The 24,071-nt window shown below is 44.5% G+C and overlaps 1 protein-coding gene across 4 annotated transcripts; it reads left to right on the plus strand.

The window, feature by feature from the left end:
- The first annotated feature begins 8,265 nt into the window (after nucleotides 1–8,265).
- On the plus strand, nucleotides 8,266–22,932 carry LOC134052120 (myosin heavy chain, skeletal muscle, adult-like). Of its 4 annotated transcripts, none has more exons than XM_062506382.1 (38): nucleotides 8,266–8,472; nucleotides 8,562–8,705; nucleotides 8,797–8,953; nucleotides 9,516–9,543; nucleotides 9,642–9,756; nucleotides 9,839–9,931; nucleotides 10,061–10,124; nucleotides 10,221–10,319; nucleotides 10,421–10,524; nucleotides 10,611–10,749; nucleotides 11,701–11,819; nucleotides 11,923–12,072; nucleotides 12,602–12,772; nucleotides 13,132–13,461; nucleotides 13,563–13,616; nucleotides 14,304–14,391; nucleotides 14,490–14,607; nucleotides 14,874–14,997; nucleotides 15,466–15,602; nucleotides 15,695–15,950; nucleotides 16,475–16,717; nucleotides 16,818–16,994; nucleotides 17,080–17,225; nucleotides 17,313–17,403; nucleotides 17,492–17,881; nucleotides 18,113–18,239; nucleotides 18,331–18,449; nucleotides 18,717–18,913; nucleotides 19,446–19,629; nucleotides 19,716–19,881; nucleotides 20,055–20,179; nucleotides 20,364–20,672; nucleotides 20,771–20,974; nucleotides 21,260–21,385; nucleotides 21,480–21,650; nucleotides 21,738–21,842; nucleotides 21,985–22,080; nucleotides 22,780–22,932. In XM_062506382.1, the coding sequence occupies exons 1-38, from the start codon at nucleotides 8,266–8,268 to the stop codon at nucleotides 22,930–22,932; spliced, it is 5,826 nt and encodes a 1,941-aa protein (XP_062362366.1). The 4 variants fall into 4 exon arrangements, with proteins under 4 accessions (XP_062362366.1, XP_062362365.1, XP_062362364.1 ...); XM_062506381.1 differs by having other exon boundaries at nucleotides 13,132–13,445; nucleotides 13,547–13,616; XM_062506380.1 differs by having other exon boundaries at nucleotides 13,132–13,441; nucleotides 13,537–13,616.
- The last annotated feature ends 1,139 nt before the right edge of the window (nucleotides 22,933–24,071 follow it).

A 24,071-nucleotide genomic window follows, 5' to 3' on the forward strand; every position in this document is an offset into this window, starting at 1 on the left:
GCTCACCCCACAGTGACCTGGCTTGTCACTCTTTTTGAGCACATCCTGTGGCATATATTTTATGTAGGATCATCCAAGAAAAAAACCTGGAGCTGCTCTGCTTTGCACAACCGATTTGCCCTTCAGGAGCAGCAGGGATTTGTATTCATTCTTCCCTTGGCACATGAGATGAATGCAAAGAGCAATTAAAGAAATGTTTAGCCTGACCCACAAGGGAATCTGTCTTTCAATATAAAATAATGAAACTGTTGATAAATTTTCTAAGGATGCAAAAGGAACTTTTCTGCAAGAAGAAGTTAGTTTAGAAGGGGCACTAGAAAATTCTGCTGTCTATCCTCTTGGCAACTTCATTACAGTGAGTATCACTCAGAAAATTCTGTGGTAATCCACTGGGTTGTCTTAATTTTGAAAAGCCTAATTTTTAAAGTGAGCAGACTTATAGAAATGTCATACCAGTTTATTTCCATATACAGCTCTGAAATCTGCCCAGAAGTAGGATTTGTGCATCTGTCCCAAATGAGTGCCAACTGAGGAAGACACCACCTCATTGCTGTCTTATTTAGGATACAGTTGCTGCTTGTGCTAATATTATGCACCTAATCCTAGTTCTCCTTCCCTCCCCCTTTTGCCACTTGGCATCTTTTGACTTTGTCTTACCCGGAGGCGTCTTAGCCTGCCCACCCCACTCCCCTGCTCTGTAACAGGAGCTCCTCAGCTGCTCTGGTGGGTGACAGAAAGGACATCCTGAATGTCACCTCCTAGGCCAGCTCTTCCGCTGGTGTTTGCTGGGAACATGAGGAGTCTGATTAACAGCACAGCTCTGATACTCAGAGGAGAGTTCTTACTCCAAATTAAAGTTTTCTGCTGTCTCCCCACTGCTCTGTGAGCTGGGCTGTGCCGCTCTTGAGTCTCACCCACTGTCATTGAAAGGAACCCAATTTCAGAAGCATGCCCAAGCACAGCTACTTGTCTGTTCCCTGTGTGACATCGTGTTAAGAGAGTTGATAACACATCAAATGTGTGTGTCAACAATGAACAGATGTGTATAGATTGAACATTTGGAATTTCTACCATAGTTTATCAGGGTCTGGGCACCAGTCACCCCCAAGTTGATTTGGTTGAAGTAGGGCAGAGTAATCACCAGTAGTGACCCACCGCATGCAGGACTGACTTCCTTTCACCTCAGCTGTAACATGTGCTCAGAGGAGCAGCACATCCATGCAGATCCTGCTCATTCCTAGTTCCTCCATGGCCCTGAGCACATCTCAATTCCTTCTCAGGGCATCAGGGACCCCAGTCACCAAAGAAGGAGCTGCAATGACCTTTTCCCAGGCTCTAAGTAGACACTGCTGTCTGTGTAAGGCACCTGAGCTGCTCTACAGGCCCTTGACCCACAGCAGGAGGTTTCCTACTGGAGCAGCAGGTGAGCACCTCTGAGCCCTCTCCAGCCTCCCAGGGCTCACTAGCAGAGTGTGCAAGGGGATCCCTGATATCCCCTGATATCCCACGATATCTGCTCTATCCCATGACCATTACAGGCTCCACGTGGGGGTACAAATAGGTCACTGAGACCTGAGAAGGCCAAAGGCTTCTTAGGCTTCATATAGAGATTGTAGGAATGTGCTTGTGCTTCTGTCTCCTGTTACTGGCAGGGACACACAGAACACATTGCTGTTTTCAGTACAGTTTTCCATGTGTAAATTACTTGATTTTTGTTCCATTCGCATGACATTTTTCACCATCTTGAGGTGTTTTTTTTCTCTATAAGGTGTCACCACCTGGGTGGAATGTCATGCACAGGGTGGGTGTCTGGGGAGAGTGGGATGATGACAAATGTCTTGGGTGTGAGAGTCTGCCTGTTCCTTTGGAGTCACCCAGTAGAGCTATTCGGAGAGTCTCACAGATCACAGAAGAGTTTGGGTTGAAGACACCTTTAAATCTCACCTAATACAATCTCCCTGACATGGGTAGGGATGTCATGCAATCTTATTTCCTTTGATGTTATGTTATTGTCAGAAATAACCAACAGAGGTGATGTTAGTGCTGTATCATAAATATGTTTCTGAAAAATCATGTCTGGCAACTCAGAATGAAAAAGAAATGTTTAAACCACACCCCTAAATTCCTGTGATGGACCTGGAGAAATGCTTACCAGCATACAGTTACCACTGAGAATATGTCCAGCTTGTGGTAATGCATATAATCTCCTATACTCTGCCCTACTGCTCCTCACCTGGTAGAGCTCCTTCCAGATGTGATGTGATGTATTTCGCTGTCCCAGTGAGCTCCACACATCTCTGCCTGCAGGTCACACTGCTCTTGAAGGACTGAAAGCCACCAAAGCCAGCTGCTGCTGCTGAGGACATCTCAGCTGATGTTCATGAGAAGCAATATTATGGATTTGGTGTTCTGGAGGGATATGCTTTGGCAAGTGACATGGAATTCCCTGTCTGTTAATTGAATGAAGTGAAATCAAAGATTTCACTGATGGCCACAGCTTCAGCTGCACGGGAGTGGCCACCTGAACACACCCCCAGCCAGAGGGGCCACCTGGAGACTTCCCCCAGCCAGAGGGGCCACCTTGGAGGGCTGTCTGTCTCAGAGAATCACAGAGCATATAGCCTGATAGTAGCTCCCAGGGGTAAAGACTACAAGGAAACATTCCTTTTCCTACTGCAAAACCTCCACCCATACAGGCCATTCTTGTGTTTCCAGTCCATGAGCTTGATGAGTCTGAACAGGCAGGAGGGGGAGGTTCCCAGTGGCCAGCACACAGCACCTGCAGGAACTTCCTCTTGCCCTCCCCAGCCTGGCTGCTGCCTGGCTAAAAAGTGCCTTCTCACTCTTTATCTCTCAGTTAACTTCTGGGGTGGGTAGACTAAAGTACATATCTTAGGCCCTGGCAGAAAGGGAGCAGCTGTCTGATCTGATCACTGTCTCAAGAAGGAGCTATTTTCAGCACGACTGAATCCTTTCTCCTCCATGGGGAATGTGCACCTTGATGACACTGCATTGCTGTGCAGCACAGTCTGTATTCAGAGATGGCTTCCAGCCTGCCTCTTCCCATTTTCCCATTTATCTCTGCTGTGGTTTGCTTCTGGTCCCAGTGAAGTTCAACCTGCAGAGATGGAAATAGAATTGACAGAATATTAATGGGTTTTTTTGTTTGTTTGTTTGTTTGTTTTTTCTTTGAGGTTCTTGCACTTCTTTCAACAAATTACATGCTGGACAGATTGCTCCTTGTTGTACCTGGATAGAGGGAGCATGACAAAATTTCCTCTGAAGTAATTTTTTGGGATCTAGAGAGTGAAGAAACTACAGTGAAATCTGAATATTCCATTTCAGATTAGAGACTTGTTACTTCTTTGTAAAAGACTACTATACCAGTGTCATATAAATGATACCTTGGTGAAAGAGAAGAGCTATATAAATTAAACCAAATCCAAAGCAAATGCTCAGTACCTTAGACTGCTATCCAGTGATGCTTATGACAGCTGACCAAACACTTCACTTTTCACTTTTCATGAGCTTTATGTCATACACTACAACATGGAGTGCTGGGTTATTTGCCCAATCTTTTTTTTTTTGCATTTTCTCCTGTCTCCTCTTCCAGCCTCCACAAATGTAGTGGCTTTCCCCTATAGACATTGCCTGAGAGTTCATACACTACTTGTATACAAAATGCATGCTCTTACAGCTGCCATTGCTTTAGTTCCAAAACCCATCAAAAAGGTATTTTAAAATAGCAACTCAAAATACTGAAAGAGAAATTCTCGTTTTCTGTGTCCTATTTCATTAATGCAAAAGAGGAAAAAAGGAAATGGGGGTGAATTTAGAGCTTTCAAGTGAAAGCAGTTGATGTTTTAACATTTTATCTTTAATAAAATAAGTTTTTATAACTTAATTAACAATACAGATAAACATGGCAGTAAGATTTGAGTCTCTGTGATTCTACGATTGCCGAGGCCGATTAAACATTTAGTGTTTTCTGTGTTAAGGACAGTGTGCAACTGAGTACTGGTAAGGCAAAACCCTGAGGTCCATCTGGGACCCAATAACACAAAGCAAGCCCAAAGCCTTGAATCTGGAGAGGAGCAAGCCCAGGCACCAGTATATGCTGGGTGCTGACCAGATGAAAAGCAGCTCTGCAAAAAAAAGAACCTGGGGGTTTTTGGGGACAGCAAGTTGAACACAAGCCAAAAATGTGTCCTTTCTATGAAGAAGGTGAATGGTGTTGCATTAGGAGGAGTGTTGCAGCAGGTAGAGGGAGGTGATCCTTGTTCTTAATTCAGCACTGAGGCCACACGTGGAATGATGTCCAGTGCTGAGCTCACCAGTATAAGAGATACACAGCTACTGGAGAGGGTCCTGAAAAGGGCCAGTAAGATGAATGAGAGACTGGAGCATCTCTTTCCTAAGGGAAGGCTAAAAGAGCAGACTGTTCAGTGTGGAGAAGAGAATGATCAGGTAAATCATATCCATGGACATAAATACCTGGAGGTGCACAGAGGATGGAACAAGGCCCTTTTTAGTGGTGCCCAGTCACAAGACAAGAGGCAATGGGCACAATCTGACACAGAGATTTTCAACCTGTGAAATACTTTTCAACCTGGGAATACTTTTTTCCTGTAAGAGTGACTGAGCACTGGCACAAGTTTCACAGAGCTATTGTGAGATCTCCATCCTTGGAGACATTCAAAAGCCATCTGGATTAAAGAATCCCTTTCATTGCTGTGTTCTACTTCACAACCTTCTTCTGACATTTGGACCATTTTCAAAAAAAGGTTTTATATTCTACCACTGAACTATGGGGACCTACTAACACTAAATTCAATCCCCAAATCACTGGTGAGTGTGGAGACCTGGAGACATCTCAACTCACTGACTGCTTCCCATTTAAACCAGACTTCCCTCAGCTGCCTGCCCAGAGGTACCTGGCTGTGTGCCTCACTCCTGTCTCTTGCACAGCTGGGTCCACATCCTGCACAGTACAACAGCAAAAACCCAGAAGATCTCTCTGAGTAAAATGGCTTTGCTGTTGGCCACTGGCAAGGCAACATCCCCAAAATCAGCTGATCTAGCCCAGCACTCTCAGCCATAGAATCATAGAATCATGGCTCTAGGTGGGGTGGGACATGGGGAAGTGCACTGCCTCATCAGGGAAGGGTCTGACCTGCCCTTCACCCACACACATGCATCCCAAAATATCTCAGGACATCGATCTTTCCAGTCTCTCACACCTGCTTATAGGAGAGTCCTGGTTAGCCAGGACTAATGATAAATGATGGAGAGTGGCTGGGCAAATTCTTGCCTTCTTCTTCTCAGTGGCCTCAGGTGAATCCTGTCTGGCCTCACAGATTTGTGAGTGTCTCAACTCAGCAGGTTGCTGACTAATTCCTCCTGGATTGCAGTGAGTCCATTCTACTCCTCTACCTGACTAACAGCTTTAGGGGCTGGTTGCCTTGAGGATAACCACTCTTTCTGTTGATGACTGAGGCAAAGAAGGTATTAAGTACCTCAGCCTGAATCTGTCAGGATTTAAATCAGCTCACATGACCGTGCTCTATTCCTAAAACAAGATCTGTCTCTCTCCAGCACCACCAGTAAATCCCTTTCCCCTCTCTCCATCAGCATTGTCCAAGCATGTCTGCCACCCCCAGTGCTCTGATATACCTGTGATATTTTGGACTAAGTGTGCAAGATATTCATAATGAAATGGAAGTGCTGGACTGAGGATGTATCAGGTAGAGAACATCTGGGACTGCATGCTGACATGATGTGTTTGTGCAAACATCAAATTATTTTTATAGGTATTACTTAAAAGAGGAGTTTTCTACCATTTTTAAGTAGGCGTGTTGGTTTCAGTTGGAAGGCATTTAAAATCACTTATTCTTCCTAGGGTTACAGGCATTAGTTAAGGATAAATTAAGTTGGCAGCAAAAGCAGGGAGTATCTTGCTCACCAGCACTAATCTGCAGATCAGGAGTCTCAGCAGGTATAACCCATCACAGGGTTCACAAGAGCAGATTTTAGAGAATCTCCTGCTTGTCTGCAATCTGAAGTGTATGCAAAGAAGCACACAGATATATGTCTCTATGTGTGTGTTTGTGTGTGTGTGTGTGTGTGTGTGTGTACACTCTTCCTGGTATCCCTAAAGCTGCCTCACATCTGTCAGACCCATCAACTTAAAAGCCCAGATAGAAGCCAGCCTCCCCCTGCCTCAGTGTTTGGCTGACCACCCTGCTGTGCCTGTCACCCTCCTCACCTTTTATACATCTGCACTTCTGCTTTCAGCACTTCTGCTTTCAGGGTTAAACCAACAAAACTGCCAGAAGGTTTTAATAATGCTAGTTTACCTTTTAACATCCTGTTTTATCTATTGTACAGCTGGGGTAGCTGCAGCACAGACATACCAAGCAATCCATCCCAGGTTGTGCAATGAGTCGGTGGGAAAGACTGCAATAAAATCCATAAGTCCTGAATCCAAGTTCTTTAAGTGCTTTGACTAGTCCAGATTCTCTCCTTAACACCCTTGGAAGATTGTTTATAGGAGATGCATTCATATAGCCACTAAGACATCAAAATTTTCTAATTATATCTAGTCATGTCAAATGACAATTATGCCCTTAGTTCAGTTTGCCAGACAATGCTTTACCAAAGAGGGTTTGCCAAAATATTTTTGACCGAAGAAAGAGTAGGCATCTGTAGCATCTGCAGGCGAGATCGTATAAAACGTCCCTGCACCACGTCTGCCCTGGCTCCACAGAAAGCTCCAAGGTAAGAGGATGGGGTCTGCAGGCTGGCAGGAAGGGGATGGCAGCCTAATGTGCCACCACATTCCTGCTGCCTCCCGTGCTCCTGTCCAGGAGGGGACTCCATTATAAATCTGTTTTCAAGACACCTGCATATTTTCACTTTTGACTTTGTGCAGCAGCAATTTGGGAACTGTCATTTCTGTTTTACAGTACTGACCAGCTGCCAGCCCACAAGCCACACATTTGGTGTCACGAGAGGTAAGAAGCTGATTTACTAATTCTTAGGGGCAGAGACAGATCCTTTTGGGTGGGGTGTCAGGAAGGTTCACTGGTTCACCCTATATGCAAACCTGGTGGGATTGCAAAGAAAGTGGTGAGGATGTCCAAGGCTGTGTTTGAAGCCTCTGGGCACTGATGACAGAACAGAAAATCTCCAAGGGGACATTCTTCACTTCTGCTTAACTGACCTTACATAAATTAAGATTTGCTGCCTTCCCTTCTTTGCTATGGCAGGAGGAGAATGGGACCAGATAAGCACAGCAGGAAAAAATGCAAAATCATGTATTCTGCTTAAGAAAATATTAATTATTAAATCATCTGAACATACAGACCTTCTAACCACCTTTGCAGAGTGTCAGAATTCTCAGCTTTCTTAGGAATCAGTTTTCTTATTCCAGACAAAAGAATATATTGATTACCTAAAGAATAGAGGGAATAAATTTTACTAAAGTAGCTAGAGGATTTTCACGTGCAGTTGGCTAAATTTAGGTACCCTAGATGTTTAATAAATCACTTGAAGAAATATTTTTTAAAAAAACTTTTGAGAACTTGTGTGTTCCTAGATTTTTTCAGTAAGTATTTATTTGAGATCTTAATATAGCATTGGAAATTCCAATTTCAATGACTGAATTCTATTTCACCTAAGTCAGAACTTTCAGGCTGAAATTATTTAGGTATTATAGTGAAGGGGGACAAATACAAAGAGCAAATTAATTGTGGCAGAATATTAAAAGCACTTTTTTGTGGCAAATTTAATTAGAAAAATTTATTTATTATCCACTAACTCTCCATTACCATCAAATAGGTAAATGTCCCACAGATTCATTGTTTTCCAAGACTGTAGGTCACCTACATTACAATTTTTCAGTAGTTTTATTTCACTGTTCATCCTTTTAACAATTTATTCTATTTCTATTCCTAATAGTGATGTCTTAGTGAAACTTGATCAACAAAGTCACTCTTGTCTTACAGGGACAGTATTCTTAAAACACCAAATCCACAGTTTTGAAAAGGTCATCAATGAATATTTGAAAACCCAGACTATGTCCATGAAAATATCTTATTTTAACATAAAATGAAGTTTCTAGTTATTTCATGTTAAAATACCCGGAGTATGAAGAGACACCAAGGCACAGGATAAAATATTCCAAAATGTTACAGAATAAATAATCAGTACCATATTTTTTCTCCTCAGAGTCATCTACTGACATATCCTCAGTAAAGTGCAGACATGGCCTCTGGAGATGCTGAGATGGCTGTTTTTGGGGAGGCAGCTCCTTACCTACGAAAATCGGAAAAGGAGAGAATTGCAGCCCAAAATAAACCTTTTGATGCCAAGTCATCTGTGTTTGTGGTTCATCCTAAAGAATCCTTTGTGAAAGGGACAGTCACGAGCAGGGAATCAGGAAAAGTCACTGTCAAGACTGAAGGGGGAGAGGTGAGTCAAAAAACAAGGCTGGAGAACAACATTTGATCCCCACTCTGGATTCTTAGCTGACATGCATGTACCTTCCTGCCCCCTGACAGACCCTGACCGTGAAGGAAGATCAAATCTTCTCCATGAACCCTCCCAAGTATGACAAAATCGAGGACATGGCCATGATGACCCACCTCCACGAACCCGCTGTGCTGTACAACCTCAAAGAGCGTTACGCAGCCTGGATGATCTACGTAAGTGGCAGCAGCAGCTTCCTTTGGGCAGCCTCAGGAGCTGCTGGGCCAGGCTCAGCGGAAGCCAACGTGCTGTGTCCCTTCCTCACAGACCTACTCGGGTCTCTTCTGCGTCACCGTCAACCCCTACAAGTGGCTGCCGGTGTACAACCCCGAGGTGGTGTTGGCCTACCGAGGCAAGAAGCGCCAGGAGGCCCCTCCACACATCTTCTCCATCTCTGACAATGCCTATCAGTTCATGCTGACTGGTGAGTGCTTGACTACCCTCACAGCAATCTAACCAAAAGAGCCCTGCTGATCTCACTGGAGCATGTGACAAACCAGCTGAAGCCACCAGAGCACATGACTGTGAACTTGGTCGATTTATGTTGCAAATAATTTCAGGCGTAACTGACCCAGGACCATTCATGAACTTACCATAGTGAGTTATTTGTACTTTATTGTACAAAATTCTACACTCTCCTACTGCCGAAATAGTCCTTGAGTCTGTTTTCTACAATTTTTCACTGTTAAGAAAGAAAAAGTTGTTTTTTCTTCTATTTTGAACTTGGGTATGTACTTTGATTTCATTTTTTGAGGAAAATTGTGTGATGCACAAGTGATACACAGCTTGTCTCAGGTCTGGATGCCTCTGACTGTTCAGTATATCCATTTGGGCTTATGCTTAATACTGCTGGGACATAGATGGGAATGGGGTAGTCTTGGACTTTCTGAAGAATCCCCATCTTCAGTTTGCAGTTTTGCTTCTCATTCAGCTTAGCATTACCCAGGTCCGCTGCTAACATGTCTTTCATTGTTCCACTTTCACAGATCGGGAGAACCAGTCCATCCTGATCACGTACGTACACCCCCTGCGCGGGTCCCTGCGGGGCTGCCCGGTGCCAGGGCACCTCCTGCCTGACCACGCACCCTCTGCTTCTCTCTTGGCTTTGGCAGCGGAGAATCCGGTGCTGGGAAGACTGTGAACACAAAGCGTGTCATCCAGTACTTTGCAACAATTGCAGCCAGTGGAGACAAGAAGAAGGAGGAGAAGTCATCAGGCAAAATGCAGGTGAGTCAGGGAGAACAGACTGAACGCTTGGCCTGTCATTGCCCTGTCAACTAAACACAGTCACTGAATAATTCCCCTGCAGGGAACGCTTGAGGATCAAATCATCAGCGCCAACCCACTGCTGGAGGCCTTTGGAAACGCCAAGACCGTGAGGAACGACAACTCCTCACGCTTTGTGAGTTCTTGTTTTGCATAAAATCTCTCCTCCTCATGGCATCATAAATGATGCCGGAGCAGTTCTTCACGCAAAGGAGATGTCAGCAGAACACATCCAGGCTGACCTGCTGCTGCTTCTGCTTAACAGGGCAAATTCATCAGAATCCACTTTGGGGCCACAGGCAAACTGGCTTCTGCTGACATTGAAACTTGTAAGAGATTCTCCTGGACTGCTCCCATCCCTTCCCAAATTCCCACATTCATGTACATTCCCACAAGTGCCTGACTCTTGGTACCTCCCTGGGCAGATCTGCTGGAGAAGTCCAGAGTTACTTTCCAGCTCAAGGCGGAAAGGAGCTACCACATCTTTTATCAGATCATGTCCAACAAGAAGCCAGAGCTAATCGGTAGGAGATATCACTGAGCTTTTGAGAGGAAAATCTCTGAGCAGCATTTAACTATATTACAAGATTAATTAAATTTAACCTATGAACACATTTGTTTTCAGAAATGCTCCTCATTACCACCAATCCATTTGACTTCCCTTTTGTGAGTCAAGGGGAGATCACTGTCCCCAGCATTGATGACAAGGAGGAGTTGATGGCGACAGATGTAAGTAGTGCACAGAACAGGTGAACAGGCACAGGTCATACATCAGGTAACATGCAAATATTTCACTTTGCTCACTATATTATCAGAGTGCCATTGACATCCTGGGCTTCACTGCAGATGAGAAAACAGCCATCTACAAGTTGACAGGGGCTGTCATGCACTATGGGAACCTGAAGTTCAAGCAGAAACCAAGAGAGGAGCAGGCAGAGCCTGAAGGCACAGAAGGTATTATGCAACTAAGTAATTAACCCTCTGTAAGCCACTGCATGTGTGGAAGACAGCAAAAGTTGTTCACTGTTGGACTTTGGATCCCAAGAAAAACAGTCATCCAGGAAAAAGCAACTGTCCCTTGTCCTTAGTACATGGAGTTCCCCGATCTCATGATTTATATGACTTATGCTGTGAATAATTAATACTTTAAAGTGGTCTTCATAATCTTTCAAGAAGTGAGGAGTTATGGATGTTCCTTAATCATACCTTTGGTGGAATATTGCTTGCAGTTGTGAAACAGCCCAGTGATTCAGTTCTATCATGACAGGGAACCATGTTCCCATGCACCTTCACCTATCAGGTGCTCAGGAAAGTCAGCTGTGAGAGGCATTATTTCATTCTTTTCCTGTATTGGCACAGGACCTCCAACCCCTGTCTTCAGTTCTGTGAGCAATGTCTCCTCTTGTTAAAAGGGCAAAGCAGGTGGGGAGCACCACTGGTAACAGGATGAAGCCAAACATGTTTTATTCAACATCAGAAACAATAGCTCAGAAAAGGCTGTAGGCTATGGATCTGAAGGAGAACAGAGATATTGTCTCTGTGTTCCACTCTAACTATTTTGTGGTTGTGATCACCTGAATATGGATTAGTACCTGACTGTTGTCACTGCAGCTCCTGAGCTGCATGTGTACTGCAAACATTCAGACTAGCAAGCTTCAGTTTTCAGTTTTGTGCCAGGATATTTTTGAAAACTTCATTACCTTCTGCATGCTGCAGTGAAGAATTTCAAACAGAAATTATTTTAGAAAAGCTCAATATGCATGATGGCAAGTGTGATGTTACGAAGATTCCCTATATGAGAGTCTATCAAAGGTTTTCAAAGAACAGAAATCTGAACCTCATCCTTTAGGGAATGCCCCAGGATTCAAAGCCTATTGGACATAAAATTTTCCTTTTTCCTTTCAGTTGCTGACAAGGCTGCCTACCTGATGGGTCTGAACTCAGCTGATATGCTGAAGGCCCTCTGCTACCCCCGAGTCAAGGTGGGGAACGAATACGTGACCAAGGGCCAAACAGCACAGCAGGTGAGAAACATGTGACCTGTAAACATGTGTAGAATTATTATCTTTTTGATTCTCCTCGGCCCTGTATTGTTACTCCAGGTTTTTGGGTTTTTTTCCCCTGTAGGTACACAATGCTGTGGGTGCCCTGGCAAAGGCGCTCTATGAGAGAATGTTCCTGTGGATGGTTGTTCGCATCAATGAACAGCTGGACACAAAGCAGCCCAGGCAGTACTTCATTGGTGTCCTGGACATTGCTGGCTTTGAGATCTTTGATGTAAGTAAAATTTGTAAGTAAGAGCTACTTGGAAGTGACAACTGAATGTTATGATTCATTTGAGACACATTTTTAAAGAAAACACAGTATCATCACATTATTTATCACATCAAATTATTGCTATTTGTCTTCTTTAAGTTAAAAACATGACCTTTCAAAGGACTTGTGCTATTTTAAGATGTGCAAAATCAAAGGTACAAAATGGTCAAATCAAAACAGTTCATTGTTCATATGATCAAGAACAAGACATTATAAAACTATGTAATCATGATAGTCCTAAGCTTGGGTTTTTTCTCCCTGTAACTTGGTCTTGTTTTAAATAGGATATATAATTTATCTTTAAATTTTGTCAATAAAAAATTTCTGTGTGGACAATTAATTTGATCCTTATCTCTTTTTCATAATGCCATAAAACAGGCTGAAGAAATACATGGGAAGTCAAGTTAACTGCATTCCTTAATTTTAAAATATGAGGTCTTGTAATTATTGATGCATCTTCAAATATTCATCTTTCTTATTTTATTTTCAGTTTAACAGCTTTGAGCAGCTGTGCATCAACTTCACCAATGAGAAACTGCAACAGTTCTTCAACCACCACATGTTCGTGCTGGAGCAGGAGGAGTACAAGAAGGAGGGGATTGAATGGACATTCATTGATTTTGGGATGGACCTGGCTGCCTGCATTGAGCTCATTGAGAAGGTATCCTTCCTGTTCAAATCAGTTACATGTATGGAATCTCTGTAATTTATTGGTCTCATTTTCCAAAGGGATCTTTTATGTTCATGTTTCTCTTGTGCTGGGCAGCTAAGAGCTAGAACACCACTCCAGATGTTTCTTCTCAGAACTCAGTAGACGGGAAGGATCAACTTCCTCAAGCTGTTAGCAGCACAGTGTAGCTGAGGATGAACTAGTGGCTTTGCTGCCATGGTTTACTGTTGGCTCATGTTCAACTTGTCTGACACATCTGTGTGCTCTGAGTTCCATTACTGTGCCTAGGTGAAGGTCATTATTGCCCTGAAAGATAAATTACAATCGGTCTCCCTTGTGCTTTCTCCCAGCCCATGGGCATCTTCTCCATCCTGGAAGAGGAGTGCATGTTCCCCAAGGCAACTGACACCTCTTTCAAGAACAAGCTCTATGACCAGCACCTGGGCAAGTCCAGCAACTTCCAGAAGCCAAAACCTACCAAAGGCAAGGTTGAGGCCCACTTCTCCCTGGTGCATTACGCTGGCACAGTGGACTACAACATCACTGGCTGGCTGGAGAAGAACAAGGACCCTCTGAATGAAACTGTCATTGGGCTGTACCAGAAATCATCTGTGAAGACCCTGGCTTTACTCTTTGCCAACTATGGTGGAGCAGATTCAGGTTGGTTCTTTGAATTCCATGTCTTCACTGATGTACAGCTTGTAAAAAGGAATCAAAGAAGGCAAAAAAAAAAATCTGTTTTATTTTCAATTTAGCTGAGGCAAGTGCTGGTGCTGGCAAGAAAGGTGCCAAGAAGAAGGGTTCTTCCTTCCAGACTGTCTCAGCTCTTTTTCGGGTACAGTAGAGAAGTCACTATTTCTTCCTAAGAGGAGTAGTAAATCCACCAATTACTATGGCTAATCTTGTTTTGGCTTTGTTCTGTTAAAAGATTCTGACGTTCTTGGGCCACATTCTGCTAGGTATACATCCAATTAATCTACTCATACTTCATTTCACTGAATGAACAGTTTTTCCATTTGTTTAAGGCTGGGTTTCATTTCACCTTACCCTACTAGATAAATGCATAATCTAGACATTGAAAACTCTGCTTGTTGGTTTTGTCGCTTTTGCTTTAAGTAGGGAAAATACAGTGGTTCTATGTAGTGTGCTCCATATGACCCAGCCTAAATGCCTACTGCAGAATGCTTCACACTGCCTCATAGGGGTACTACTTTATCTCTCTGAGTGCATCCAATACAAGATGGATATCCTTTTAAATGAAGGCATTCCACTAGACTCAGTGAAATATATTAAAATTGTATGTTTAAAGCATAGTCTTTCCTACACATTACTCAGAAAAACTTTGTACAGTAAGTTAATTTTAGCAAAGATCTGTGGAAAGTCAGAAAAGCTGGTGCAGAGAGCTTGAGGTCAGGGTTCTGCTTGTTTATATATGGTATCTCATTTCAGAGGACTTGATGCTTACAGCAGAAATTAAGAAATTACATTTGCTTATATCAGATTTTCTTAATGACTGTCCCAGGAGAATTTAAACAAGCTGATGACCAACCTGAGAAGCACCCACCCCCATTTTGTACGGTGCATCATCCCAAATGAAACTAAAACACCTGGTAAGAGACTTGCATATATATTGAAGGTTTTCAGTGTGGTGCAGCTCTTCCCCACTGTATTGCAGAACATGGCATGTATTTGTGCTCTGCATTGCCAGGTGCCATGGAGCATGAGCTGGTGCTGCACCAGCTGCGCTGTAACGGCGTGCTGGAAGGGATCAGGATTTGCAGGAAAGGATTTCCCAACAGAGTCCTGTATGCAGATTTTAAACAGAGGTCAGAATTCATCCTCTTACTGGATTACTTTGTCCATCCTAAAAAGCTTTTTGAATCTAACCTTCCCCTCCTGTGCCTAAAGCCTTCTCTAAAGTTTCAGTTTAACAAGTGCTGTTTGCTCTCAACCCTTCTTAAGACTCTTTCTTGCCACGTACCTGCCAGCTGGTCTCAACAACAGACCTCTTTCTATTCAGAGAATCACTTAGATTGGAAAAGACCCTTAGCATTCTGGACTTCAAAGTAAGTCCTTCCATTTTCTTCCTCAGATATAAAGTATTAAATGCCAGTGCTATCCCAGAGGGACAGTTCATTGACAGCAAGAAGGCTTGTGAGAAACTTCTTGGATCAATTGATATAGACCATACTCAATACAAATTTGGTCACACTAAGGTAAAAGATGTGTTTGCTTCAAGTGCTATGTGGTTTTGGTTTGCATGGCTTGATACTGATACTCACATACTCCAGATAGTACAGTAAATGATCCAACAGGGTATAAGAAATAGTGTAAAATAAATCAACCAGATTCTTGATTACTCAACACACGAATAAACTGAAATTCATGGTCATAAGATGATTTATTAAGAGTTAATCAAGTTCCTAATTTAAGACAAAGTTGTAGAATAAAAGAATTGAGATTGAATATAAATAAAAGAAAAATGTCTGGCTATTATAGTTCCTCAACTGCAAGTAAACAGAAGCTTAGAGTTACAAAAGAGTGTCTACCACTACATATATTGTTTGTGGTTTTGCTCTTAAATTCCATAGTGTTTGTTATGGTGGGGGGGATGGGGGGGACAGGGTATCAGAGTACATTAAACAAGTACAGACAATGCACTTGTTTTCATGTTCTTACCTAAGGTGTTCTTCAAAGCTGGGCTGGTGGGCCTTTTGGAAGAGATGAGGGATGAGAAGCTGGCACAGCTCATCACTCGCACCCAGGCCAGGTGCAGGGGCTTCCTGATGAGGGTGGAGTACCAGAGAATGGTGGAGAGGAGGTAGACTTTTCTTCAAATCAGGTGCACTGTACTTTACTTGGCTTATTGTTTCATCATATAAATATTGAATATTATTTCTACTTATCTTTCAGGGAGTCCATCTTCTGCATCCAGTACAACATTCGTGCATTCATGAATGTCAAACACTGGCCATGGATGAAGCTGTTCTTCAAGATCAAGCCCTTGCTGAAGAGTGCAGAGTCTGAGAAGGAAATGGCCAACATGAAACAAGAGTTTGAGAAAACCAAGGAGGAGCTTGCAAAGTCGGAAGCAAAGCGGAAGGAGCTGGAGGAGAAAATGGTGAAACTGGTGCAGGAGAAAAATGACCTGCAGCTCCAGGTTCAGTCTGTGAGTACCACCAGTGGGCTTTATCCTAATTGTACTGTAACTACCAGGTTGATATTTACGAATACATTTTCAAGCAGCATAGAAAATTTGATTCAGTTCAGTACAATTCAAATTCGTTCAGTGGTGCTCTCAAAGGTATAACTAGCTTCTGTAAGGACTGTGAGGTGTCTGTAGTCAAAATATTACTTGGGTGACACTTTTTTATTGTGTATGCTGAGATATGATTATGTACTTTTATCCAATGTTCAAAATTATGAGAAAATATTGGATTCTATACCCTGTACAAATATATAAATATTCATGTCTTCAGGTAAATTGAAAAAGATTTAACTTGGTTTTAGCTTTTAAATCTGGCTGTTTCAAAACTAACAATATAAAATCAATTCTATATTATATGTCATTTGGTAGGATCATGAATAACATTTTAAACTACAAAACTTCTATCCAAGTCCCAGCACTATGAGGGGTATTCCCTCAATATTCCCTCAAAAAACATATCACTAAAAATGGTATTTCCCTACCAGGAAGCTGATGCTTTGGCTGATGCTGAGGAAAGGTGTGACCAGCTCATCAAAACCAAAATCCAGCTGGAAGCCAAAATTAAGGAGGTGACTGAAAGGGCAGAGGATGAAGAGGAAATTAATGCTGAGCTGACAGCCAAGAAGAGGAAACTGGAGGATGAATGTTCAGAGCTGAAGAAAGACATTGATGACCTTGAGCTAACACTGGCCAAGGTGGAGAAGGAAAAACATGCCACGGAAAACAAGGTATGAGGCAAAACCTGTCACTCGCACTCTGGAAAAGATTTGTCTTGTTATGGTTTTTAAGCACCATTTTCTATCTGTGCTTGCTCTTTTCTTCTCAAAGGTGAAAAACCTGACTGAGGAGATGGCAGCCTTGGACGAGACCATTGTGAAGCTGACAAAAGAGAAGAAAGCCCTCCAAGAGGCCCATCAGCAGACCCTGGATGACCTGCAGGCAGAGGAGGACAAAGTCAATACTCTGACCAAAGCCAAGATCAAGCTGGAACAGCAAGTGGACGATGTAAGCACACAGACATAGAGGAGGAACAGGACAGGTGTGGAGCCTGGCCTGGCTGTTAGAGCACTGATGGTTTTGTTGTGTTTAGCTGGAAGGGTCCCTGGAGCAAGAGAAGAAACTGCGCATGGACCTGGAGAGAGCTAAGAGGAAACTGGAAGGGGACCTGAAGCTGGCCCAGGACAGCATCATGGATTTGGAGAATGACAAGCAGCAGCTGGATGAGAAACTGAAGAAGTAAGTGTGACTCTGGGGCACCTGAGTGCTGGGCTGCAGCACTTGTCTTTTCCCTTTGTGCTCTAACACAATTCACTTTTCCCAAAGGAAAGACTTTGAAATCAGCCAGATCCAGAGCAAGATCGAGGATGAGCAACTTCTAGGCATGCAATTTCAGAAGAAGATCAAGGAGTTGCAGGCAAGTGTCTGTTCCTTGCCCTGCCTTGCTCAGGTGCAGCACAGGCACGAGGAGGACATGGGTGTGAAGGGTCCCTGCTGTTCTGCAGGCCCGTATTGAGGAGCTGGAGGAGGAAATTGAGGCAGAGAGAACCTCTCGCGCTAAAGCAGAGAAGCATCGGGCTGACCTGTCCAGGGAGCTGGAGGAGATCAGCGAGCGCCTGGAAGAAGCAGGAGGGGCCACAGCAGCTCAGGTGGAGATGAACAAGAAGCGTGAGGCAGAATTCCAGAAGATGCGCCGTGACCTGGAAGAGGCCACGCTGCAGCACGAGGCCACGGCTGCCGCCCTGCGCAAGAAGCACGCGGACAGCACAGCTGAGCTGGGGGAGCAGATCGACAACCTGCAACGCGTGAAGCAGAAGCTGGAGAAGGAGAAGAGTGAGATGAAGATGGAGATTGATGACTTGGCCAGTAACATAGAGTCTGTCTCCAAAGCCAAGGTGCACAATTATTTTTATTAGGAATTTGATAGCAATATTTTTCTTTAATCTTATATTATTTAACTTTTATCAGGTTATATTATAAATGATTTCTCCAAATCTTATGTATTGAAATGTGTGAACATGTACAGTCCCAAGATATGTCAACTGCATCTTCTGGACCTTTTTCCCTGCTGAAAGAAGGCTGGATCAAGGTGTTTACTCATTTTCTTATGTGCAATTGATAACTAGGCAAATCTGGAGAAGATGTGCCGCACTCTGGAAGACCAGCTGAGTGAATATAAAACAAAGGAGGAACAGAATCAGCGCATGATTAGTGATCTTAGTGCTCAAAGAGCTCGTCTGCAGACAGAATCTGGTACAGCCCTTTCATCTGTAATTTGGAAATGGGAGAACCCCATAAATTGCTCTCTTGGCTATTAAAATGTCTCAATTGCAAACTTTTTCAGGTGAATATGGACGGCAGGTGGAGGAAAAAGATGCTTTAATTTCTCAGCTGTCTAGAGGGAAACAGGCTTTCACCCAGCAGATTGAAGAACTGAAGCGGCAACTAGAAGAAGAGATAAAGGTGAAGATATACACATTACACATTAAGTAATTATTTGACATAATACTGTTTTTCTTGAAGTGTTCAAGACTTCAAAAGGTGATCCAATTTAAAGTTCAATTAATCCCTTTAGATCACGCAATCAACCCTTGCACTGAAGGACTCCTAAGTTTTTACCAGGCAGTCAGTTAACCACTTTCTCTTTGGGATGTATATCAGTGTATAAGTTCCAGTAAGAGAAATTTCCCAGGAAACACCTACTACTTGTTGCTGTATTTTTACCACCAGGCCAAGAATGCCCTGGCCCACGCCCTGCAGTCCGCTCGCCACGACTGTGACTTGCTCCGAGAACAATATGAGGAGGAGCAGGAGGCCAAGGGGGAGCTGCAGCGAGCCCTGTCCAAGGCCAACAGTGAAGTGGCCCAGTGGAGAACCAAATATGAGACGGACGCGATTCAGCGCACGGAGGAGCTCGAGGAGGCCAAGTATGTGAACATTGGGTAGAAGGTTGGCAAACACCAAGAAGGGAAATTTAAAGACACCACTGATGCTTTCAAAGGCAAAAGCCTAATAGAAGGTTGAAGAGTTATATGAAACAGAAAAAACATGAGGACAAAGGGCTATGTGACAAAAAAAGCAGGAGAAAGGATATGTATGGGATTATGCAAAGTGCAGAGGGATAGCAAGACTGTAGAGAAGCTGTAGCTGCCCTATCCCTGGGAATGTTCAAGGTAGTGCTGGACAGGGCTTGGAGCAACCTGGTCTAGTGGAAGGTTTCACTGCCCGTAGCATGGAATTAGTGGATTTTTGATGTCCCCACTAACACAAACCATTCTGTGATTTTATGATTCTATGAAGACTGTGGGGAAATGAGATAGAAAAGAAATGAGTGCAGGGATAGGCTCTGCACCATGTGAATTAGGACCAAATACTAAGAAGTGTATCAGTACTCTGGTGAATACAATAATCAGCATCCACCTTCATTTCCAGTTAAGAATTGTGCTTGCCACTTTCCAGGAAGAAGCTGGCCCAGCGTCTGCAGGATGCAGAGGAACATGTTGAGGCTGTCAATGCCAAATGTGCCTCCCTGGAAAAGACAAAGCAGAGGCTGCAGAATGAAGTGGAGGACCTGATGATTGACGTGGAGAGATCCAATGCTGCCTGTGCTGCTCTGGATAAGAAGCAGAAGAACTTTGACAAGGTCTTTTGGCCTCCAGCACCAGCACTCCTGCCCAGAGCATGCCCCCATGATGGCCACAGCCCTACTCACAGCCCGTTTCTCTGCAGATCCTGGCAGAATGGAAGCAGAAGTATGAGGAAACGCAGGCTGAGCTGGAGGCTTCCCAGAAGGAGTCACGCTCTCTCAGCACGGAGCTGTTCAAGATGAAGAATGCCTATGAGGAGTCCTTGGACCACCTGGAAACAATGAAGCGGGAGAACAAGAACTTGCAGCGTAAGTCCCTGGCCCTCTGCTCCTCACTGCCCTTTCTCACAAGCTTGTCTATCTGACACACTAAACAGTTCTGGGCCTACAGGGATAAGAACGTGCCTTGCCCCTCGATGCACCAGAGCCTTTCTCCATTCAGCTCTGTACCTGACCATGCTGCTTTTCACTCTTCCTTGCAGAGGAGATTTCTGACCTCACAGAGCAGATTGCTGAGCAAGGAAAGGCAATTCATGAGCTGGAGAAAGTCAAGAAGCAGATTGAGCAGGAGAAGTCTGAAATTCAGGCTGCTCTAGAGGAAGCTGAGGTACATTATTTAATCACTGATGTCTGCACTGAATAAATGAGGAAATAGGGCTAAAAAGGGCTGGATTCCCCTCTGTTCTGGCTGGGGAGTGCAGACAGCTGAGATCTCTAGAAATATCATTCCCAAAAAAGGAAGAAAGGAAGGAAGATTTCAATACTATCAACGTTTGTGTCCACTTGTCCAGGCCTCCCTGGAACATGAGGAGGGGAAGATCCTGCGCCTGCAGCTTGAGCTTAATCAGGTCAAGGCTGAGATTGACAGGAAGGTAGCTGAGAAAGATGAGGAGATTGACCAGATGAAGAGAAATCACCTGCGAGTGGTGGAGTCCTTGCAGAGCAGCTTGGATGCTGAGATCAGGAGCAGGAATGAAGCCTTGAGGCTGAAGAAGAAGATGGAGGGAGATCTGAATGAAATGGAGATTCAGCTGAGCCATGCCAACCGTGTGGCTGCAGAGGCACAGAAGAACCTGAGAAACACCCAGGCAGTGCTCAAGGTCTGTTCAACAAAATTACAGAAAAGACAAAATGAGATTTTTGACATTTTTTCCACTCAAGTCCACACTGACACCTGGCAATTTGTCTTTCTTCCCAGGACACCCAGATCCATCTGGATGATGCCCTCAGGACACAGGATGACCTGAAGGAGCAGGTGGCCATGGTGGAGCGCAGAGCAAACCTGCTGCAGGCTGAAATTGAGGAGCTCCGGGCAGCCCTGGAGCAGACGGAGCGGTCGAGGAAAGTGGCTGAGCAGGAGCTTCTGGATGCCACTGAACGTGTGCAGCTCCTCCACACCCAGGTCAGGGCAGGAAACAAAGACCTGTGTTGACAGTGGCCAAACACAGAGGGCTGGAATTTACCAGAGGAACAGCAGTATTAGAAAGGCCTCTCTACTGCTGTCCCCCAGGAAAGGTGGTTTGCATCCATTCCCCAAGACCATGGCTGACATTTTGTAAACAGCCATTGTAACAATAATTCCACAAGAAGAGGTGGAAGCTGGAAGGGGAAAGACTTTGCTCAGGTAGAAGGTTAATTATGGCAGGTTTGAGAATGGAACTTTTGCCTTGTTTTTCCCATTGCACAGAACACCAGCTTGATCAACACCAAGAAGAAGCTGGAAACGGACATTGCCCAGATCCAGGGTGAAATGGAGGATACCATCCAGGAAGCCCGCAATGCTGAGGAGAAGGCCAAGAAGGCCATCACAGATGTGAGTTGGGTTCTCCTGGCATTGCTGATGGTCAATGTACTCTGCCCAAAATATCTCCAGTCCTAAAATGGCTTTGACCCTTGGCTCTGATCAGGCGGCCATGATGGCAGAAGAGCTGAAGAAGGAGCAGGACACCAGTGCCCACCTGGAGAGAATGAAGAAGAACCTGGACCAGACAGTGAAGGACCTGCAGCTTCGTCTGGAAGAGGCTGAGCAGCTGGCACTGAAGGGAGGGAAGAAGCAGATCCAGAAGCTGGAGGCCAGGGTGTGTAGGGCTGGGGCTGTGGCTGAGTGAGCGTGTCCTTGGAGAGACATTGGCAGGGAAGCTGCAGGGATGGGCTTGTCCTTGCAGGTGCGGGAGCTGGAAGGGGAGGTTGATGCTGAGCAGAAGCGCAGCGCTGAAGCCGTGAAGGGTGTGCGCAAGTACGAGCGGAGGGTGAAGGAACTGACCTACCAGGTAAGGCAGGAGGTCTCCTGCTCTGACAGGCTTTTCTCACAGTGAGTCACCTTTTGCACACACCATCCCCAAGGGGAACTGTTAGCCTTGCCTGATGGAGGACCAAAAATTGACTCTCTATCCTCTTTGCCAACCTCCCTAGTCTGAGGAAGACAGGAAGAATATTCTCAGGCTGCAGGATCTGGTGGACAAGCTGCAAATGAAAGTGAAATCCTACAAGAGACAATCTGAGGAGGCTGTAAGTATCTCTCTGAGTGCTTGGGACGAACCACTTCCTTTGAGGGTAGTTTCACTGTTCAGGAGACAAATATAAGAAATTTAGAAGATGCCACGCATGAATAATGGAGTTCTTCAAATTTTCTGAAAGGCTCATTAAGCAGAATTGCCTTTGAAAATGAAAACAATGATCCCCTCAGGAAGACTACTTAGCAGGGCAAATGCACATAGCATTTTTTGCATTATAGCCACAAAGCAAGCTGTGAAGATTTTATGAATTATATTGGTAGTACAATATATTAAGAAATTTTGGAAATACCTTATTTTTATAATTTTGATAGGAGAAAAGGAAGGTGTTGGAAGTCCCCCCCCTAAACCACATCGCATTCCACTTTTAGAATAGTGCAAGGAATGTTTGCATTTTCCTAGGCATGCAGCAGTCAGGGATGAACTGAGGGAAGTCCTACAGCTCCTGAATTTATGATTGTCTGAGCATGGCTTCTTCAGTTTGGAAACAGTCCAGCACAGAGTAGGGCTTCTGGTTCAGTTGAGGGGATATGTGAGAAGGACTATGAGGAGATTTCATCAGTCTCACTGTGAGACTTTGTACAAGGAATGGTGGGTGGAGTTTAGAGGTTTGTGACTTTGTCCAGGCCAAGGCACAGGAGGAATGAAAACCCCAAACCCCAAATTCCCACTACTGACTCCTTCCCCCTCCCAGGAGCAGCTGTCCAATGTCAACCTGTCCAAGTTCCGCAAGATCCAGCATGAGCTGGAGGAAGCCGAGGAGCGGGCTGACATTGCAGAGTCACAGGTCAACAAGCTCCGGGCCAAGAGCCGGGAGTTCCATAGGAGGATAGAAGAGGAAGAGTGAGAATGTCATGAGGCAGTAAAGTGACCTGAGGGGCTGCACAAAATGTGAACCTCTCGGTCGCTTCCTTCTGCCATGAGTCTTTGTACCCATTTCAGTGTCTAGTGAATAAAGACTGTAGTAGATTCCTCTGCATGCACACTATGACCAGTGCCTTCTTTGGGTTTTGCTGTCTTTGGGCAATTGCATTGCAAAAGAAGTTTCCTTACTTTTCTTCCCTGGGACAAGGGAGAAGCTGGTGCCAGTGCTGGATTGAGGGTCCGCAAACTTAGAGGCTGGAGAGACTCCTGAAAATCCAGCCTGTGCTCTCTCCTGTCTCCAGCAGCTCCTAGTCCAGCACGTGCCTTCGTCTTCCTAATGCTCCTCCCATTGTTCCCACAGTTCCTTGACAGAGATGATTCCAGGCACAAAGAGCATGGTTACAAGACACCAACAGTGTCCCTACATTGTGCCACGTCCCTCACTCCAGATTTCCTCAGCTGCTGCCACCAGCTGCTGCCAGTTTCTCTTGAATAGGCAAACAGTTGAGCCTGCCTGGGGCCAGCTGCTGGAAGGACTCTCAGGATTCTCCCCAAGTGCCCAGTTCTCACACACCACATGGCTCCAACACACCTCTTCACCTCATTGACCCAAATGTCAGCCTTGTCACCCCTGAAGCTCTCACTGTCAGTCACTCCAGCTGAATCCAGGTTGCAGAACTCCTTGATGCAGACTAATGTGGTGTGAATGAGAAACACATTTTCAGCAACTGGGGTGTGAAGTGCAGTTGGCACAGAAGGGAAACAAGATGTGGACAAAGGAACAGGGGTCAGTGTAAGCAGTGATGCGTAAAGTTGTGTTAGTCCACAACTTTTTACCACTGTCAGCTGTAGAAGTGCTGGTATTCAGCAGCAGATGTTTGTGCTCTATGGAATATTGAACCCAAAAGGATCACAATGTTTTCAAGTGGGAGCTTGCCTGTGGAGCTTCTTGGGGTGATGGGAAGTGATAAGGATTGACACTGTCTGCTTGGTCTAAGCTTGCAGAAATCACTGCCAGAGGCTTTGCATCCATATAGATGCTCACACTGATGGGAAGTTGAAACCAACCACTCTGAGATTTTTTTGTTACACCCCTGACAGCAATATCCAGAGGGCTCTGAC

This window comes from Cinclus cinclus, chromosome 20 (assembly GCF_963662255.1).
Source record: "Cinclus cinclus chromosome 20, bCinCin1.1, whole genome shotgun sequence".
In the NCBI taxonomy this organism is placed as follows: Eukaryota; Metazoa; Chordata; class Aves; order Passeriformes; family Cinclidae; genus Cinclus; species Cinclus cinclus.